This window comes from Brachyistius frenatus, unplaced genomic scaffold (assembly GCF_029030835.1).
Source record: "Brachyistius frenatus isolate BFR_SWC_R1_liver_20210118 unplaced genomic scaffold, ASM2903083v1 Contig_89, whole genome shotgun sequence".
Classification (NCBI taxonomy): domain Eukaryota; kingdom Metazoa; phylum Chordata; class Actinopteri; family Embiotocidae; genus Brachyistius; species Brachyistius frenatus.
In genome coordinates, this window is record NW_027210688.1 from 508,354 (window position 1) to 528,495 (window position 20,142).

The 20,142-nt window shown below is 44.3% G+C and overlaps 1 protein-coding gene across 1 annotated transcript in view; it reads left to right on the forward strand.

Annotated features, from left to right (window-relative positions):
* The window catches only part of fat2 (FAT atypical cadherin 2), an 88,695-nt gene that overhangs the window by 36,183 nt on the left and 32,370 nt on the right, over positions 1–20,142 (forward strand). Inside the window, exons 11-16 of the mRNA XM_069710064.1 lie at positions 918–4,585; positions 5,168–5,564; positions 7,601–7,800; positions 7,930–8,083; positions 8,863–9,096; positions 12,251–12,640. Coding sequence (XP_069566165.1) covers positions 918–4,585; positions 5,168–5,564; positions 7,601–7,800; positions 7,930–8,083; positions 8,863–9,096; positions 12,251–12,640 — 5,043 coding nt within the window. The remainder of the gene's footprint in view (positions 1–917; positions 4,586–5,167; positions 5,565–7,600; positions 7,801–7,929; positions 8,084–8,862; positions 9,097–12,250; positions 12,641–20,142) is intronic.

Genomic DNA, 20,142 nt, shown 5'->3' on the forward strand with positions numbered 1-20,142 from the left:
TCAGACGCTCCAGCGAGGCAAAAGGTTCAAGGTCACCGTGACGACATCCGAAAGAAGCGATTTTTTCCGTTTAGGATTTGAGTTTCGACACTTCGGCCCTCTTCTCGTCTCGCCTTTGCTTTCTCACATCGAAACCTCGTCTTGACCTGCCGAGAGATCCGTAATAACAGCTGAGGCCCGCAGCTCGGGCAGCGGCGGGGGGTTCATCCAGCGGATGTTGCTGATCATGTGTGATCAAAGCCTGCTTGGAAATAAAATGTGACACACACACACACACACACACACACACACACACACACACACACACACACACACACACACACACACACACACACACACACACACACACACACACCCTTAACCCCCGACCGCTGCAGTGGAACAAATTATGCCCACTCAGCGTACTTTTGACAGCAGAGAACATCCATCTTTGCAATTATTCCGTCTCAGATTTGGCTTTCATTAATTCTTTTGTCTTTAAAGGGGAGAAATGTGTTTGAAATTGGCCAACGGGGTGAGATAAATGTCACTGTTTCCCAGAGCGGCTTCACTGCTGCAGAATGAAGAAAATCACACTTTTATCTCTCAAGGTTGATCCGAGAAACAAACGACGTCATCAGTTTGTATTTTAAAGTGTAAAATCACAGCTCGGTTTCTAAATGCTTTACGATTACAACAGAACATTCAACAAAGCAAAACAAATGTTAAACAAACACAAATAAAAACATAACGAAATGCAGCGACCTGACAGTATAAGTTAGTGGATGGTTTAGTTTAGTTTGATCAAAAAGGAAAGTTTAAAGCTCCGATTTTTGGGTCTTTGACAAAATGATGATGTTTAGAGAACCGAAAGATGAAATTTTATGCATTTTAAAGTAATTAATCTGTGTTCAACATAACGTCCTTTCTCCCTGCAGGTAACACCGACAACATCTTCTCCGTAGATCCGGAGCTGGGCTCCATCAGTGTTTCCAAACCTTTGGACCTCCAGCCTCAGGACCAGTTCCACCTCACGGTGAAGGCCACCGATCAGGGCTTCCCGCAGCGCAGCGACCTCTGCTCCGTCCACGTCCGCGTCCTCGTCTCCGACCAGACTCCGCCCACCTTCCCGTCGGACGAATACCTAACGGAGATCAGCGAATCGAGCGCCCTCGGTAGCCCGGTGGTCACCGTGTCGGCCTCCAGCCCTGCCGCGGTGCATTATGGGATAGAAAGCGGCAACCCAAACGGGACATTTTACATGAATCCTTACACCGGGTTGATATCAACCCAAACTCACCTGGATTTTGAGAAGCGCGACTCCTACAAGCTCAAAGTTACGGCCTCCACCACGGCCGGCGCCGTTTCCCGGACGGTCGTCCACATCTACGTGATCGATGAGAACGATAACGCTCCTGTGTTTCAGCAGCGCGAGTACCTGGGGCAAATAAGCGAGGCCGCTCACATGAACAGCATGGTGATGGGAGAGAGGAACACTCCTCTGGTCGTTCAGGCCTCGGACGCAGATCGAGATTCAAATTCTCTGCTGATGTATCAGATCCTCGAGCCGGAGGCCCTGAAAGTCTTCAAGATAGACTCCAGTATGGGCACCGTCTCTTTGATTTCGCCCGTCGACTTCGAAGCCGAGGCCGAGTATCACTTCACGGTGCAGGTGAAGGACTCGGGGGAGCCGTCGCTCTACGCGGCCGAGCCCGCCGAGGTCACCGTTCGCGTCCTAGACCTGAATGACTGCCCGCCGCAATTCGCCGCGTCGGTGTACGAGCCATCCGTCATCTTCCCGGCTGTCGCGGACGCAGAGGTCGTGCGCGTAGCGGCCCGTGACGCAGACTCGGCAGTCACGTACAGCATCACTGAGGGAAATCTCCACAACGCCTTTTCAATTCACCCCAATACCGGAGTCATCACCGTGAGCAATGCGTCTGAATTCATGTCGTTTTACCAGCTGGTCGTCAAAGCCTCAGACGGCCTCTACAAGGACTCGGCTACCGTCAAGGTGAATGTGACAAACGTAACAGCGAGCGACCTCGGATTTGATCACGAAGTTTACACCGTCAGCGTCACCGAAAACCTAGAGGCGGTCAAAACTTTGGCGGCACTCAAAGTCGTGGGGTGTCACTTCAACGAGCCTCTTTCGTACGCTGTCGTGAACCCGATCGGGAAATTTTCCATTTCCCAGACATCCGGCGTGCTCGAAACCACGGGAATCCCGTTTGACCGAGAGGAAAAAGATGTTTACGACGTAGTGGTCAAAGTGCAAGACATGAGGACGCCCCCCAGAACGGCTATGACCCACGTCAAGGTTTTCATCGACGACGTCAACGACAACGCTCCACAGTTTCTCAACTTGCCTTTTTCGATGATGATTTCCGAAGACTCCGAACCGGGCGATGTTTTGTATCAAGCGACCGCCATCGATAGGGATTTGGGAGAGAACGCATCCATCATGTACTCGCTGAAGGAGGACTTCGACCTCTTCAGGATAGATCCCGATGTAGGCGACGTGTCCCTTCAGAGACCTCTTGATTTCGAAGCCCTGAATAAATACATGTTGACGGTCTTGGCCGCCGACGACGGCGAGCCCAGTCGCAGCGCCACGGCTCAGCTCAGCATTCAAGTGAGGAATCGAACCAACCCGGTTTTCCAAACTCTTCTCTACCCGCTGAAAGTTCCCGAAAACGTTCCCCCGTTCACGACCATCCTGCACGTCCAGGCCAGGAACCCCGAAGGTTATCGGCTCATCTATAACCTGGAGGAGGAAAATGCCTCCAAACACTTTAACATCGATTTCAAAACCGGCGTGCTGACCGTCACCAACCCGCTCGATTACGAAAGACAGACCATGTACGTGCTGACAGTCCGAGCTACCGACTCCGTGACCGGAGCTTTCTCGGAGGCCTCGATCGAAATAGAGGTGGAGGATGTGAACGATAACGCGCCGGTTTTCTCACAGCAAGCGTACAGCGTGGACGTCGCTGAGGGGCTCCCGATCAACACCTCTGTGATCCGGCTCTCTGCCTCCGACGAAGACTCTGGAAGAAATAAAGATTTTACCTTTCAGATGGTTAAAACAGACGGAGACGAGGCAGATTTCTTTGAGATAAACCCTCGGAGTGGGTTGATTGTTACCACACAGGTGCTGGATCACGAAAACAGAAAGCACTTTAATTTGATAATTAAAGCCATCGACAACGGGACTTTACCTCTCAGCACCGAGGCCGTCGTTTTTGTAAATGTCACGGATGTCAATGACAATCCACCGGACTTTGTCTCATCCGGCTACAAAGCCACACTAGATGAAATGGCAAAGTGTGGGCACATTGTCATCAAAATCCAGGCTTCAGACCCAGACGCCGAGGACCTGAATAACCTCAAGTATAAAATTCTCTCGGGGAACGAAGGCCGGTACTTCAACATCAACGAATCCTCGGGGATCATCTCCTTTTCTAACGTCTGCAAGAGGAATCTGGATCCTTTCTATAACCTGACCGTGGCGGTGTCCGACGGAGTGTTTCAGAAAACCGCACCGGTCAATATTGACATGATAAACAGCAACAGGCACAGTCCGTACTTCAAGCAGAGCCTCTACGAGGCGGAGCTGGCTGAAAACGCGGAGGCGGGAACTCGCGTGATCCGATTGGCGGCCATCGACCCCGACGACGGGCCGTACGGCAGCGTCGACTACACCATCATCAACAAACTCGCCGATGAGAAATTCTCCATCCACGCGGACGGGCAGATCGTCACGACTCAGCCGCTGGACAGAGAAAACCCCACCCAGAGAGTCATAGCAATCAAAGTGATGGCGAAAGATGGCGGCGGGAAAGTGGCCTTTTGCACCGTCAAAATTATCCTGACGGACGAGAACGACAACGTACCTCAGTTCAAAGCGTCCGAGTACCAGGTTTCCATCCAGTCCACCGTGAATAAAGGCGCCCCGGTCATTCAGATCATGGCTTACGACGCCGATGATGGCAAAAATGCGGACGTCACCTACACGGTCGACGAAGCCGAGGAGGTCACGGAGGACATCATCGAGATCAACCCCTTCACCGGAGTCGTGAGCGTCAAAGAGAGTCTCATCGGCATGGAGAACAAGATCTTCAATTTCAAAGTGAAGGCTCGTGACGGCAGCCTCCCTTTTTACAACTCCACCGTCCCGGTTCAGGTGAAAGTCGTCCCTCCCGAGGTCGCCCTCCCGAAGTTCTCAGAGCCCCTCTACACCTTCTCGGCGGCGGAGGACGTTCCCATGGGGACGGAGATCGGCTCGGTGAGGGCGGACTCGAACATGCCTCTCATTTACAGCCTGGTGAACGGGAACACGGTCGAAAGCAACAAAGACAAAGTGTTCAGCTTGGACAAAGAGAGCGGAACCTTGCTGCTGCAGAAGACCATCGATCACGAAAAGACCAAGTGGTACCAGATCGACGTGATCGCCCAGGGCAACCACAACGGGACGGACGTGGCGTCGCTGGTTTCGGTCAGCATCCAGGTGCAGGACGTGAACGACAACCAGCCGGCGTTTGACGCGAGTCCCTACAGGGCGTTCCTGGCCGAGAACATGCCGGCTGGAACAACGGTCATCCAGGTGAGACGAAATACGTTTCTTTGGAAATATTTGCAACCGTGTGATAAAGATAGTGAGTTTGATGAGCATGAGGTCCGATGTGGTTCTACTAAAGGCTTTTAAAAGATGTCTTTCACACACACCTTGAAGCCTCTTGTGAAATTAGCTCCCCCCCCCCAGACACTTTTAAATACCTTTGCATGAATTGAATGTTGTCTGTTTTCTCTCTATATATATAAAGCGAGACTTTTCTTTGGAATTAAATGTGAAGAAACTATACTAGTTTCATCTGTAGGTGAGTTTCTGCCTCAGAAACGTTTCTTACCTGCATTTTGGGTCTAAATTAAGTTATTTACCTCCAGAAATGTCCTCATGAGTGGCAGAACTTTCTGAAGGTTCACAACCGTTTTGGGTTAAGCTGTCTGCCAGCTGCCATTAAACAATATCAGAAGAAGAAGAACGCGTAGATTAATAGTGAAATAGTTCAGAATGAATCTTTACTAGATGTACGAGCCAAATTATCAGGAAGATGGCACAAAAGCGTTTTCCCTAAATATACTAAAGTTTGAATTTAACAACCAACTGCACGTTTTCAACCGCCAGGTAACCGCCAACGACCCGGACACGGAAACCAACGGTCTCGTGACCTACAGCTTGGAGTCACTGCCCAACGACACGGCGTCGGACATCTCGGCGGTGTTCTCCATCGACGGCGAGAGCGGCTGGATCACGGCGGCGCGGGAGACGGACTGCGAGGCGACCCGGCTCTACAGGTTCAACGTGCTCGCCACCGACCACGGCGGCGACGTCAAGCTGTCGTCCAGCGTCCTGGTGGAGGTGATGGTGACGGACGAGAACGACAACCCGCCCAAGTTCTCCGAGGACGTGTACCGCGGCTCGGTGGAGGAGAACAGCACCCCTTACGGACCCATCATCTCCATGACGACCACAGACGCCGACGTGTCCCTGGAGAACCGCCTCGTGACCTGTTACATCACAGGTGTGTATTCACGAGTCGCGCCACTCACTTGTGACCTTGCATTTGTGTGTGTTTATTTTTTTACATGAGCTCGAATGTGTTTATCAGCGAATTTACTGTCCCATTGAAGATGTCACGGCACAGTGGGATTTTTTATTCTTCCCCAAGATGTTAATAAGGTGAAATGAAATCTATGTTAATCGCCCTCAACGGAGTCCCGATGTTATTCAGCCACAGATTAATCACAAAGAATCAGCTGACAGGACGAGAATACCAACTGGATGCCCCGCAGCTAACAACAAAAACAAAAGCCTCGAATTAATGCAAATCCTCTGTTTTCCCCAGACGGTTAAACCACTCTAAAGGAGCTCTCTGTCACAACATTGGTTTTTGTAAGTGGGGAGTATTTGCTTTGGAATTATTTATAATGGAAGGGTTCGGCTGAGGCTCGCTTGTCACAAAGAAACAAAAACAGAAACAAACGTTGGATATTAAAGCCGCGCACCGGCAGTATGATTGACGTGAGGATTTTACTTATTCAGGAGAGTCCTGAGCCGCTTCACGAAACCATAATTCGCAATTCATCACTGGAAGTTTTTTCATCAAGGCTGCAGCCAGGATTTATGAAATAACAACGCAACCTACAATTTCTTTTGACTAGTGACCCAAAAAAAGATTATAAAATGGTGCAATATGTTTGTTTTTTGTGTTTAACATTTCTTTTGTTTAACTCTGCACAGTCACATAAACATCCAGATTTTATTTTCTAAATTCCATTTCAGAACTTTTGTACTTTGCAGAATTGACAAATTTGAGTCTAAATAATACAAATTAGACCGAATAGAAGTTATTAGAATAGAATAGAAGAATATTTGTGTGCAGCTGTAGAATTTGGTGTAAAACTCCCCGATTCTTATACAACCCTGATTTTTGTCATTTGAACCCAAATTTGATTCTGTAAGACGTAAAATGAAAAGTTTTCTCTTCATATTTAAGGTAATGTTTACCTTAACAGTGAAACTTCTATAAAAGAAATTGAGCCTCGTTTTTTTAAGCCTAAATTTAAATTTAGAAACGAGATAACCTTCTGAGGTGTTAGAAATCTTGTGTTTAGTGATAAATGATCTCTATTTGTCCTTTTTCTTTTTTTACCTTTTACCCCCAAAAAATTCCACCTTTTAATAAACGAATGCACCGAACATTGATGTTCCACTGTGGGAAAGTCAACGCCAAGTTAAAACCAACAGTATTCTTCATTTTGATGATCTAAATGAGCTTTCGGTGGCTTTTCTGCAGCGCTTCCGATCGCTACGCGTTTGATATTTTGTGAGCATAAACATCAGTTACGGTCTCGGTCTCTGGAAACTCTTGATTAAACTTCAGAGCGTGACGTCCTCCTCCTCCGCAGTAAGTAGCCTTTAATAAAGTCCGCCTGCAGCTGTTTACATCATCCGTAAGATCCACGCTTCTCCTTACAGATCTGCCGGCTGTTTGTGAAACGGTCGCATTTCAGTTAGTGTTCAGTCTCTCCTGACAGCTGCAGAGAAACGGCCTCCTGCTTCAGTTAACGGCTCCATCTGCACGCGTCACCTGTTCTAACAAGGTGTGTGTGTGTGTGTGTGTGTGTGTGTGTGTGTGTGTGTGTGTGTGTGTGTGTGTGTGTGTGTGTGTGTGTGTGTGTGCGGGTGTGTGTGTGTGTGTGCGCGTGCGGAGACCGACTGTGATGCAATCTGCCGCAACAATGTGCAGAACGACGTCGAGATAACAAACAAAAAAGTTTGATTGAGAACAAACACCAGTGAAATGCAAAGTAGCCAGGTGAGTCGGGCTCGTGTTGGAATATCCGCATGATGCAAAACAAAAAAGAAACATGCGAGGACGGCAAACGGGAAAAGTTCTTGAATTATTCAGGACCAACAGTGGCAGCGTTGCTCAGTATCAAACACGCTGCTGCCGGATTGAATCAGAGCGCTGGGCATTTTCAAAATACCTTTTTTTTTTTTTTTATGAAGCAGAAAGAAAGTGAGAAACTTTGAAACTCTCCGTCTCGCCTCCAGACGGAGACCCGTCGGGCCAGTTCGCCATCGTGCAGCTGGACGAGGGCGAGTGGGGTCTGATCGTGAAGGAGAGTCTGGACCGAGAGACCAAGGACAGATACGCGCTGAAAGTCACGGCCACCGACGGCAAGTTCGAGGCCCCGATCGCGGTGGACGTCCACGTGTTGGACATCAACGACAACAGTCCGCTGTGTGAGCAGGTGAGTTCGTGTTTCTCTCTCCGTCTCTGAACTGCTGCTTTCCTTTAGTTTTTGTTTTGTGTTTGTCTTTTCTGAAAAACACTCTGCCAATTCAGGCCCTGATTGTTGTTCTTATCCCGGCGTCCTCAGCTGGTGTACACGGAGGTGGTGACGGAGAACTCGCCCCCCGGCACGTTCGTGCTCAAGGTTTCGGCTTCGGATCCGGACGTGGGCGCTAACGGCCAGATCTCCTACACGCTGCACGGTCCGGACGCGGACAAGTTCCATCTGGAGCACCGGACGGGTACGAGGCTTTCGGGTTTTGTTTCCCCGCTAAGCGAGTGTTTGACTCGGTCGATGCCGTCGGCGCTCCGACGGGAGACGAAAACATCTCTGTTGTCTTTTCTGTTTTTCCCCCCATTTTTCAGAGGGCACCTCCCCGACATCCATCACACTTTATTCCTGTCATAACATCTCTCGTCTCGCGGCTTCACTGCTGCGTGGTTGCCTGGAAGGTATCGGACGGTCGGCCGCTGGGCAGAGACCGATGTCCAAAATGTCCCTCTTTCATTCCCACGTGCACACTGAAGACTGAATTTATTGTATAACACGCTAACATTAGCATGTGAGAATGATAATCTAAGTGAGCGTGCTAACATGAGGCCTTTTCCTCCTGAAACCCTTCGAACAAACTTTACACGTTTGTCCAGCTTCTCGTCGCCATAACAGAACATTTTGATAAATCCGAAAACTGCTAATAAATAAATTATAAAAAAGTTTTATAATAAATTTGGTTGTTTATTGAAGCAACCAAATTTATTGAGTAAATGAGATTAATTATTATTCTGGTGATGCGAGTTAATAGATTTAAGTTGCAGCGGGATCTACTGCGCTCACACAGTGCAGTAAATTAATGTAATTATATTCATCATATATTTCCTTTACAATTAAATATATTTTGATATGAAGATATGTAATTATATCTTTAAGTGTAAACTTATACCTCGGAAATTAAATTTGAGTTTGTCTCGTGGCTGAGTGTTTGTGTCCTCCCGTCCTCCCCGTCCCCCCGTCCCCCTGAAGGCGAGCTGTTCACTCTGGCCGTGCTGGACCGCGAGAAGGTCTTCGAGTTCAACGTGGCGGCGAAGGCGACGGACGGCGGCGGCCGCTCGTGTCAGGCCGACATCCTGCTGATGGTCCAGGACGTGAACGACAACCCGCCCCGCTTCTCCTCCAGCCACTACGAGGTCACCGTGTTCGACAACACCACCGTCCGCACGCCCGTCGCCGTCATGTACGCCAACGACCCCGACACAGGTGAGTCGTCGTCGTGACTCTCAGACATCGAGGGCGGGTGGGACACATCGGGGGAGATTTACAGCACAATAAATCTCCATCGTATTGTTTCTGTCAGAGCAGAACATGTTGTGACACACCCTCCGTCCTGGTATCTGCACGATTAAAACCTCATGCACGGGCTTGTGTGTGTGTGTGTGTGTGTGTGTGTGTGTGTGTGTGTGTGTGTGTGTGTGTGTGTGTGTGTGTGTGTGTGTGTGTGTGTGTGTGTGTGTGTGTGTGTGTGTGTGTGAGTGTTTTTTCTGATCCCGAACATAATGAAAGACTAAAGCCGTTCCTAACAGAGATTTTGCTTTCTGAAACTCCCACCTGATTCCTGATATGTTGTCATTCCAGCCGTGGTAATAATCATTCGCTTCGCACTGATTTTTATTTTTAACCCTTAAACCACCGCGAGCGTTCGCAACACACCACTCATCAGGTCGTTTCTTCACACTTTTAGCTTCTGTTTTTAGTCAGCACACAATCTGTTTTTAAGGAGCATTAAAAGGTTTTATTCACTAATATTTTACATTTTAGTGTTATTTACCAAAACAATTAACAAAATCTGTGTTGTTTTTTTAAATGTTTGCAGGCTGCAGTTTTTAACATCCAGGTGTGCTGCAGCAGTCGTGTTCTTCGGCTTGAGTACATTGGCACAGCGCCATGTTTCAACCACGAACTATTGTTAGTGTAAAATAAAAAGGAAACTCATTCAGTATCATGTTCAGACTAGTGTTAATGAAGTCATCGATACAATCAGACTTCACACACGAACACTATGTTGGTTTGAATCTGTTTTACATGTAAACAAAAAGTGTGTGTGTGTGTGTTGTTATTGTGACCACGACAGCATAAGGGGAAAACCAAATCTAGAAAAGTACCCGTTACCAAAGTTGAGTCTGTAACATCAACAGAAACGCATCTTTGAATAATCGTAGTTTACACGCTAGATTAGATACAAAATGTACAAAGAACATATTGAGACGCACACACACACACACACACACACACACACACACACACACACACACACACACACACACACACACACACACACACACACACACACACAGAGACTGTGAACAGGTCCGCCACTCCTTCAGATGTGCAGCAGCTTGTCCTGACGACTTTCTCAGACAACAATGACTCACAATCATTTTTCAAAGAAATGAATCGAAAAACACTTTGACAAGCTGGAAAAAAAAAAAAAAAAGACTCGAAAATAAAAACTGCAGCCATCAAAACGAAACATAGACAGAGCTGTGACATGATGCAGGTGTATAGTCGGTTTTATTCAGAAGGAATCACAGAATCTGATTCCTAACGCGGCTTTAAGAAACATGAAGTTAGACCGGCAGAGCATCGAAAAATCCAACATTTCAGCTTTAGAAATGTTGACCTTTAAATCACAACATTAGTCATCAATGTCAATTAATTATTAGTGATGATCCTACAACATTTGAACTCTTAAAACTAATCTGTCTGACTGACTCAGCCTGACGATCAATAACCATCAATCACCATCAATAACCATGAATAATCATCAATCACCATTAATAACACCAATAATCATCAATCACCATTAATAACACCAATAACCATCAATCACCATTAATAACCATCAATAACCAACAAGTTCTGTGGTTTTGCAGATCGTCACTTTGCACTTTTTTGTTTTATTTTTCTGTCTTTGAAGAACCTTTTTCTGTATTTATGTTACAAACCTCCCCCAACACCACTTCGTCGTCCATGACTCCGGTCCGTCCCTCCTAATCAGAGCGCTTTTATTCTCCCCGCTCAGCTGCTCACATCCACCTCCACCTCCACCACCTCCTTCATCCGCCAAAACGTTTCAGTTGTTCCCTCGAATGTTATTAATCTCGGGAACCATCTCTGTGTCACTCGAGCACACAACGTACGCCCGAGCATTAAGATCAGATGATGATGTGTCATCATTTGCGTGTCTCGTATTTTTTTCCATCTGATTAACAGAAGCGAGAAACCAACGTTTCCACTTGTCCTCAAAATAATAAATATCTTCATTAAAACTTCAACAACTCCCACTCAAAAAAAAAACCCCGTTTGTCGTGTCCTTTTGTCAAAATAAGTGTTCTCGCACGCAGGTGCTTTTTTATTTCATCAGTAGAAACAGTTTCACCCACGTGATACTTCACTAATTGTTTATCAATGTTTTTGTAAAAGTCTCTTCAAAGTCTGAACAGTTTTTCATCTTTATGGCAGAGTTGAAAGTTACATTTTGATTATTATTTTTCCTCTGTGCTTTGACATCATGAACACACCTCGTTTAATCTTGACGCGGTTTTCTATAACAGTCATAATTTGGTCTTCCTGTCAGATGAAAGAATCCAGGTGTCGCCTGGCAACTCGTCTGTCAGTGGCTGAAACTAAATGAAACCACATATTAAAAGTGCTTCTGCATGCTTCACCAATTGACCTCTTTAATTTTAAACTACTCTGGACAGCTTCCACAAAAACTAGTTTGAAATAATTAAGATAGATAGATAGAGAGAGAGAGAGAGATACTTTATTAATCCCCAAGGGGAAATGTGTTCTCGCTACAGCAGCATTTATAGATACAGGAACGAAATAAAATAACAGTAAAAAATAGTAAATATAAAAATGCACAGTATATACAGTAAAATAGAATAAAATAAAATAGAATAATTAAATTAAAACTAACTAAACAATAGTTCAAAGTTTTTTGTTGTTGTTTTTTTTTAAATATTTAAACAACCAAGAAAAACAGACAACGGCGTTATTGTTGTGTGATGGATTTTGCCAGAGGTGAGTTATTGTACAATCTTATTGCAGTGGGCAGAAATGATCTCCTGTATCTGTCCTTGTTACAGCTGAGCTGATTATATATTATATCAGCTTATTTATGTGCAAACAATATGGATATGTCAGCTAATTCTAACATTATATAATCAATCAGGAGCTAATTAATATTTTTGATTGAATCAATGTGACCTGTTAATTGGAAGAAAAATGGATGACTTAACCGATTAAAAATGATGAATTCAGGGAGCTGAACGGCCTCCTGCAGCCACAACTTTTATTTTGAAGGTGTCAAACATCTTAACGGTCTCATTTCTCTGTGTTTGTGCTCCAGGGATAAACTCAGAGGTGAAATATTCCCTCCTGGCCGGCGACGGCGGCTACTTCTCCCTGGACGAGTTCTCGGGGATCCTGCGGCTGGAGCAACCTCTGACCCCCGACGCCCCGCCCTCCTTTGAGCTCAAAGTGAAGGCCACCGACCGCGGCCTGCCTCGCCACCTCTACTCCGTCACCACGGTGACGGTGGACGTAGTCTCCCTGGACGACTACCAGCCCGTCTTCCTCAGCTCGGAGTACACGGCCCGGCTCCCGGAGTCCTCGGCAGTCGGGTCGGAGGTGCTGAGCGTCTCGGCGCTCACCAGGGACGGCGGCGGGCCGGATCCCATCGTGTACCGCATCGCGTCCGGAAACGAGGGCAGCCACTTCCTGCTGGACCCGCAGACAGGTCAGAGTTTTAATATTAATATTCTCACCAAAAAAACAACTTGAATTAAAACTGGAAGCAGTGATATGCGGGCTGCACAATCTACGCTGCACGTCGGCGGAGGGAGTATGACATTATGTATGTATGACATGCAATGCCTCTAGTTACTTCTCACTGTGAGGAGGTAACTCTATTGTCTAGTGCACAATGAAAAAAAAAAGTCTCTTTTGGACTTGAAGGGTGGGGGTTCGATTTCCCCCTTTGTTATGACTTTTTTTTAAAAATCATACTATAGCATGTCATCGAAATTATGAAAAAATAAGTCATATTACAGCAAAAAAGTGACCTAAAAGTCCTTTTTGGGTCACCTTTTTGGACAACATACTTTAGTATGACTTTTGGGTCACTTTTTGGCTGCCACGCCACGGGCACACCGATCAACGAAAACAAATTATTTTGATAAATTTTAATTCCAAACATGTTGTGAGTGCACAGACTAAATTTCAAGTCGGTCCGACAAAATCTGAAGGAGGAGTTTGTTAAAGTACAACGTGTGTGAATCGCCAAAAATGGCGACTAAATTCAAAATGGTGGACTTCCTGTTGAGTTGACGTAATGGTGCAATGTAACTTTTTTGTACATCTGGGTGTGATACACATGTCCACCGAATTTCGTACATGTAGGTAAATGCAGTCACCGGGGCCTCTGTTTAGGGTGCGCTAGCGAGCCATTTGGCCACGCCCACTCACGACTCCACTAAAATATGAAATTTATCGCCGGGAGAGACGGGTGTACCAACTTTCAGGAGTTTTTGAGTATGATAAAGCCGGCAAAAATGTAGTTGTTTATGGAGAATCATAATAATCGCTTGAATAAGAATAGGGCTTTCGCACTTTCAGTGCTCGGGCACTAATAATAATAATAATCATTTGAATAACAATGGAGCGTCGCACCTTCGGTGCTCGGGCCCTAACTAATGTGACACCAAAGATTATTTCTGGTGTTTTTAAAGTGGTGCTGCAGTGATTTTTTTTTTTTTTTTTGTACACATGAAGGTTTGTGAACAAGTATTATTAACAGTATTAACGATGCAGCAAAATTCGCAGTCAGAAATTAGCCACATCATTTATTTTTTCCAGATGTAATAATTCACATTTGTTGACAGATTATTAGAAACTTTTTGTCTAAAGGTGTTAAAATCTTTATTATAATTTTGAATTATGCTGGTGCAAATCTCCTGAAACAAAATCGGCCCGTCCCACTTTTTTGTTTTTCAAACTAAAAGTGTGATTACTTTCCTTTAAAAGCCGGAGAAGAATCGGCCGTCTGACCTTCAGGTTTTTTTCCTCGCACTCTTGTTCCTCGCTGGATAAAAAAAAACTTTTCAAGCTCGGGAGTGAAGTGCAGTCTCCCCTTTGGACTGCGTGGGATTGTCTCAGCCCGCTGCCAATAATTCATTAAAGGCCAGCTGGTCAGAAGAAGCGCGCTCATTGATCACTGTCCGCTGCATTAGGTTCCATTATTTAGGGAGAAGAGGGACTTTAAAAGTTTGAAAAGCCGAGACGCTGCGGTCGAGATCTCGAATTGCATTCAGCAGCTCTGAGGAGAAACTACCTGGATTTGGAAAAAGTTGTAGAAGTTCTTGGTTTCAAGTTTGAGCAGGAATTTTTTTATTTTTTATTTTTTTTTCCCCATAAAACATCAATCTAGAAACACAAATCTGTGGGATGTTATTAAAAAAGCCTTGTTTGAAGGCCAAGGTGAGAAGTACTGGAAACTGTTCTGCAGACTGTTGGGATGTTAAAGTTAAAGTTTGTAGTGTTTGTTAGAGGGTTTATTAAAAGTGAATCCTCAACACAGACTGTTTATAAAAGTGTTTGTAGCTTCAAGGTCTGAAAAATGGTTCTGATCCAGAAGTGTCTTCAGCTGCAATACCAGCGAGTGCCACTAGAGGTCGGCTCCAAAAAGCCTCCGGCTCCATAGACTCCCATTCAACTTCTCTCATCAAATCCAAAGTGAATAAAATGTGTCCATCAGTTATCTCGGTGTTGTTAGCTAAAGTCACTCCTTCTTCTTAGTTTTCTGGAGGTCCATCTGAAAATAATCCCTCATTCATCAGAAAAGAAGATTCAAGAAGACCTGTTTTTGGGGGCGTGTCTGTTTGATTGACAGGCCTGTGGTGCAGTCAGGTTACAGCTATCGGTGGGCGGGACGTAGTATCGTCAGGTTTCTAATCAGATCAAGTCAGATCCACCGCTGGCTCCTCCCCCAGCTCGTCCAAATATGGTCACTTCCTGCTCCAAACCGCTCCGAACTAGCAAAGATGGTGACGGACAGAATCTGAACTGGAGGATTCATAACGTTCACAAACCAACGATGACATCACTGATGGTCGCCGCTCGGTCCTCCCTGATTTAATTTGAAAAGCTACTCTGATCCTTTGAATCGATCCAGGGTGTCAGGACGGTTCCTGCTGATCTGTCCTCTGATCAATAACTGCTCCGGTCTCTCAGTGTGTGAGTTACACAGTGAACAGAACCGCTGACTCGGGTGTTGTTTTGGGTCTTTTTTTGTCTTATTTGCCGTTTGAATTTCGAGCGTCACGGACTTAATGACCCAATTCCCCTCGCTGTCAGCGTGGAGCTCACGTTCACAACGAGCTGCGAGTGTTTATGTTCGGCATCAAGCAGCACAAAGTGCCGAGTCAGCGTTTGTGCGAAGACATGTCACTGATAGTAATGAAAATTCATAAAGAAGCCGGTGCAACCCGCTCGCGCGCACCGGTTCACTTTCCTCACAGGAGTAGAATGCTAACTATATTTTTAAAAAGATACGGTGGTTCAAATTCAGGTTAGAAATTTGAGTCTGACATTTAAACTGTCGAACTTTAAATTATGGAGAATTCAAGGTGGAAAAGATCAATGTGTTTCATTATTTGCAGAGAAGCCGAGTGCGTTTAAGATTGACTCTGAACACTAACTCTGAAATGAATGATCTCTTATTGGTATAATTGATTAAAAAGATCAAACCCTAAGAAAGAAGAGCCGTGCAGGTGTGAGAGGTTTTTGTGTTTCAGTCCGTTAAGTGTTGCTCTCCGCCTGAAAGGCATTCTGGGAAACGTACCAACTCGCCGAAAAGTAAACGTTTTCCTTCTTTTTAGTGAAAGTTAATATTCAATAAGAACATTTTTATTTTCCCGCCCGCTGCATGCAGAAAAGAGACTCGGTGGCTCGTTGTAGTTTTTTTTTTATGTCCGCAGAATGATTCAGAATCAGATAAATTATAGATGCTTTGCGTCGTGAGTTAACACCTCCAAGGGTGCCGTTAAGGACGCGGTTATAAACAGTGAATCCCAAGGCAAGCGTTTTTTTTTATTAAAAAAAGCCCCTCGACAAGCTGCAGTTTGTCACATCGCGTTGCCGTTGCCAGATGGACCAGATCGATGAATCACAGCGAGGCGCTCGGCGGTTCACAAATCTCTCCGCGGCTCCGAGTTAAGAGTCACCGAACAGAATAAACTCCTCGTCAGACACGGCGGCGCGACAAGGACGTTTGCTCAGAGATAATTTTTTATACATTCATGAATTAAACTAAATAAAAAAAACTGACATTTTTATACTTGTGCTTCATGACATTTAGTAGTAAATACAGCATTTTTCACTGCACTACATTTTAAGTGACTAGTAAATAAAAAAATATTGGCCAACAAAGCAGATAAAAAGCTGTGTGAGCTGTGTTAATGCAGAGACTCATGCATTTTAAAGGGGGAGAGTGAAACCCAGGTTATTTTGTGTTGCTACAACTTAATGTCCCCTACATGCATCACATGGAAACTATTCATAGACATTAGCTCAGCCTCTAGTCCCTAAATCTGTTAGTATAATGTACACAATTTGAGTGCAACTAAATAGTTTGAAAAGAGTGAATTAAGGTTTTTTAATATGATATTTACCGAAGTTGAAACCCAGCGTTTCCCCGACCATTCGGACTCTGAATCAAACTTATTGACAGAAAAAAATAAAACCTGGTAAATGATGAGACCTTGTGTAAAACGCAACATGGCTTTTAATTTGAAACGAGGGCTTTTAATTTGAAAAGGATGTTACAGATTTTTTTGTTGTTGTTGTTTTTTTTAACCTTATTTCTGTGGATCCGATGTTTGTTCATACATCGTTTATAAATCAATTGACAGAATATTAATTGACCCCTCTGGTGATAATCATTAATGTACAAACTCCCCCAAATTTAAGGCTTCCACCTTTTTTAAACATATTATATTATAGTGATTATAACACTATATTTGCTGCTTATCCTTTGAATTGTTAGAATTTTTTGAATTTACAGTTTATAAATTTTCACGGCTGGTTTAACAAAAATAAGTCAGTTTGAGCTCTGAGTATCTTTTGACTCAGTTTTAATCAACAATTAATCAATTATTTGAATCGATACTCAACTTATTGATTGATTCGTTAAAAATCATAACAAAATATCATTTATAACAGTAAAATACTGCGTCACATTAAAGCATCCGTAATAATATTTGTTATTGTTTAAGCATATTTGCCTGATTCTCTCGTTGGTTTTTATGAGTGTTTGTTTTTACAGTGCAGTGTTACCACCATGTAAAAACCAAAGGAAACTTAAATTCCTCACTTTATTTGTTATTCTAATTGAGAGATTGAGTGATTTACAGTCTTGGCTCCTCCCCGTTATTTTTCTTTATGAGCCCACACAGCACACATCAGCGCCGCTGGATGAGTATCAACACGTCGCCACCATTTATTTTTTTGTAATTATTCTAGCTCATTACAGTCTCACACAATCAACACACCCTTGATTAACTGTCTTTTCGGGTGTCTTCGGTCTGAGAGTGTTTGTGCTCCCAATGAAACGTTTGGAAAACGAAGCGGGTTTTTTTGCCCTTTTTTCTCAGATTCGCTTCCTGCTGTACTCAGACACCTTTGAGCGAAAGAACAACAAAATACAGAAGCCGTTATTGACAGAAATCTGGCACCGCAGTCACATCTCACTCATTAGCAAAATGACCTGCACAAACACAAGCGGTTACAGCCGGGCATGTCTGTCGTTAGCCTGTCTGTCACACTGTGGGAATGTCAGGGGGGGAAATCGACACGATTAAATTGGGATTACTTACAGGAGCGGCACAGAAATGCAGCATTGTTTTCGGCAAGCTGAACTCTTTGTGAGCTCGCCGCCGTGGCAGGTGCTGGAAGGAGTTAGCAGCTGGTGGGAAATCAGAGCCAACGCTTTTATTCAGGGGAGAAAACCGGAGCTTCACCTTTTTCTGTGGAAGTTTTCCTTTGTGTCGTCACATTTAAATGTAAATAAGCTTCGGGGGAACATTTTGAGTCTTGAAAGGTTTCCAGGTGAGCTTAACAGGAAGGAGCTTTGAGTTTTAACTTCCTCTTTTTGTTCCCAATTAGAGCAAACTAAATAAAGGCAGGTCAGAGTAAAATACAGCCACAGAATCAGATTATCATCGGCCGTCCACTTCCACCCGTTGGAGCGACAGCTGAATTATCAGACTGAAAATCAGCGAGGATCGATTTAAACTGAAAGAACGAAAGAGGTGACGAAGCTCCTCCGCCCCCAGCTCGCCCAAATATGGTCACTTCCTGCTCCAAACCGCTCCAAACTAGCAAAGATGGCGACAGACAGAATCTGAACTCAAAGCTTCATAACGGCCGTTCACAAACCAAATGTTGGCGTCACTATAAGGAAAATGATGGAAAAGCACCAGACTTGGTTCAAAATTGAGGTTTCACACTAAAAGGAGTAAAAACTAGACTTTATTTGGGTCAACATAGCGCCACCGTTGTAAATTTATCCAGCTTTCACAACTGGAAAACCACACAGGATAAGAGGCTGATCCATATTTTGAGGAGTTTTTTTCCCCAAACTAATTAAATATGCTTTATTAAATATGGAAAAAACAACTGGAGCTCGGATGACTTTTTTCACAGCAGAGAAAGGTAAACAAAAAAAAAAGAACAAATTAATAAATAATACAGCTTGGATCATTCGTCCTCAGACTGGCTGCAGAAATCTCCTTCATCTCGGGAAGAAATCAATAAAACGAAGCGTGTGAGAGGCGCAAATAATTCACTCCCTGAAACGTGGAGGTGCTCATGGTTGTTTTTGTTGGATCCCATTTTGTTTTATCTTAATGAAGTGCGGTTCAGCAGACTGGCGGGCAGCCCAAAGAAAACGGTGTGTGTGTGTGTGTGTGTGTGTGTGTGTGTGTGTGTGTGTGTGTGTGTGTGTGTGTGTGTGTGTGTGTGTGTGTGTGTGTGTGTGTGTGTGTGTGTGTGTGTGTCGCGTCTTCATGCCTGCTCACTTTAACAAACAATAAAAAAAAATGAGAAAAGAAAGAGGAAGCAACAATTTACAAATTACAGTTTGTCCCTCGTTTCCAATGAGTCGTGTAAAAGCTTGTCGCGGCGGCTTCGCCGAAACGCTGATGACGTGTTTGAATGTGGTTCGCCGGCGACTGAGAGGTTTGTGGTTTTGTGAGTTTTACAACTTTACTGCGAAGACGGGTGCTGAAATACCGACGGAAAGAGACACTCTGAAAAAGACAAGGAAAGAGTGTTTAAAAGAAATCTGAGCAGAGCGACGACTACAAGTTCTCCACCGTGACTGACACAAGATATTTCTGATTTTTCTTATTTTTATGGCGTTTAAATCCAACAAAGACCGACAGACTGACGGAGTGTTGTTGTTCTTTCTTTAAGGATAAAGTTATTCTCTATTTGTCTCATCGAGGACGTCCAACTTACTCATTACTCGGATCAATTCACTGGATTCGATAAGAACATAAAAAAATATATATTTATCTACATAATAAAAACTCCTCAGTCGAAGTTTATGATTTGCAGATTCTGCAGATTTGTTTCTTCAACTGTGAAATCCAATTTCATGGAAAAACAACCTGACGTCTTAAAGTTTTGAGACAACACATAAGATTGTTTTTGTTTTGTTTTTACGAGTAATGAAATTAACTTTAAGTTCAATTTATTATGTAAAACAAATGATGAGCTAATAATGAACCAATAAACCTCCAAGCTGATGTCTTCTAATACTTGTCAGGCTAAAGCCCAAAAATATGAATTTAACCGTCAGCCAAAGTCCATTAATTAACCCTAATTAGTGCATATTTGTTCTACAAATGACTTAAACTATCAATTATCACATATTTAATCGTTAGCAGGTAATTAATAACCACCAAAAACGCCCCATTCTGTCCACAGTTTGTCTTTTCTTCCACATAAAAGATCGAAAACGGTGTTGTTTTTCTTTTCGTCCCGACACGGAGGCGTTTCATTTATAAAGCAGACGTTCGGTAACGAGGACGCGTTGAGCGACTTGACCGGAGGAGGAGAGATCAGGGTTCAAAAGGTCAAAGTTCAGCAGGTTCACAGCAGTTCAGAGAAATGAGGACTTCAAACCATCTGAACCTGAGAAGAGTCACTCAACAAAATGAAATAAAATACACAGAGAAA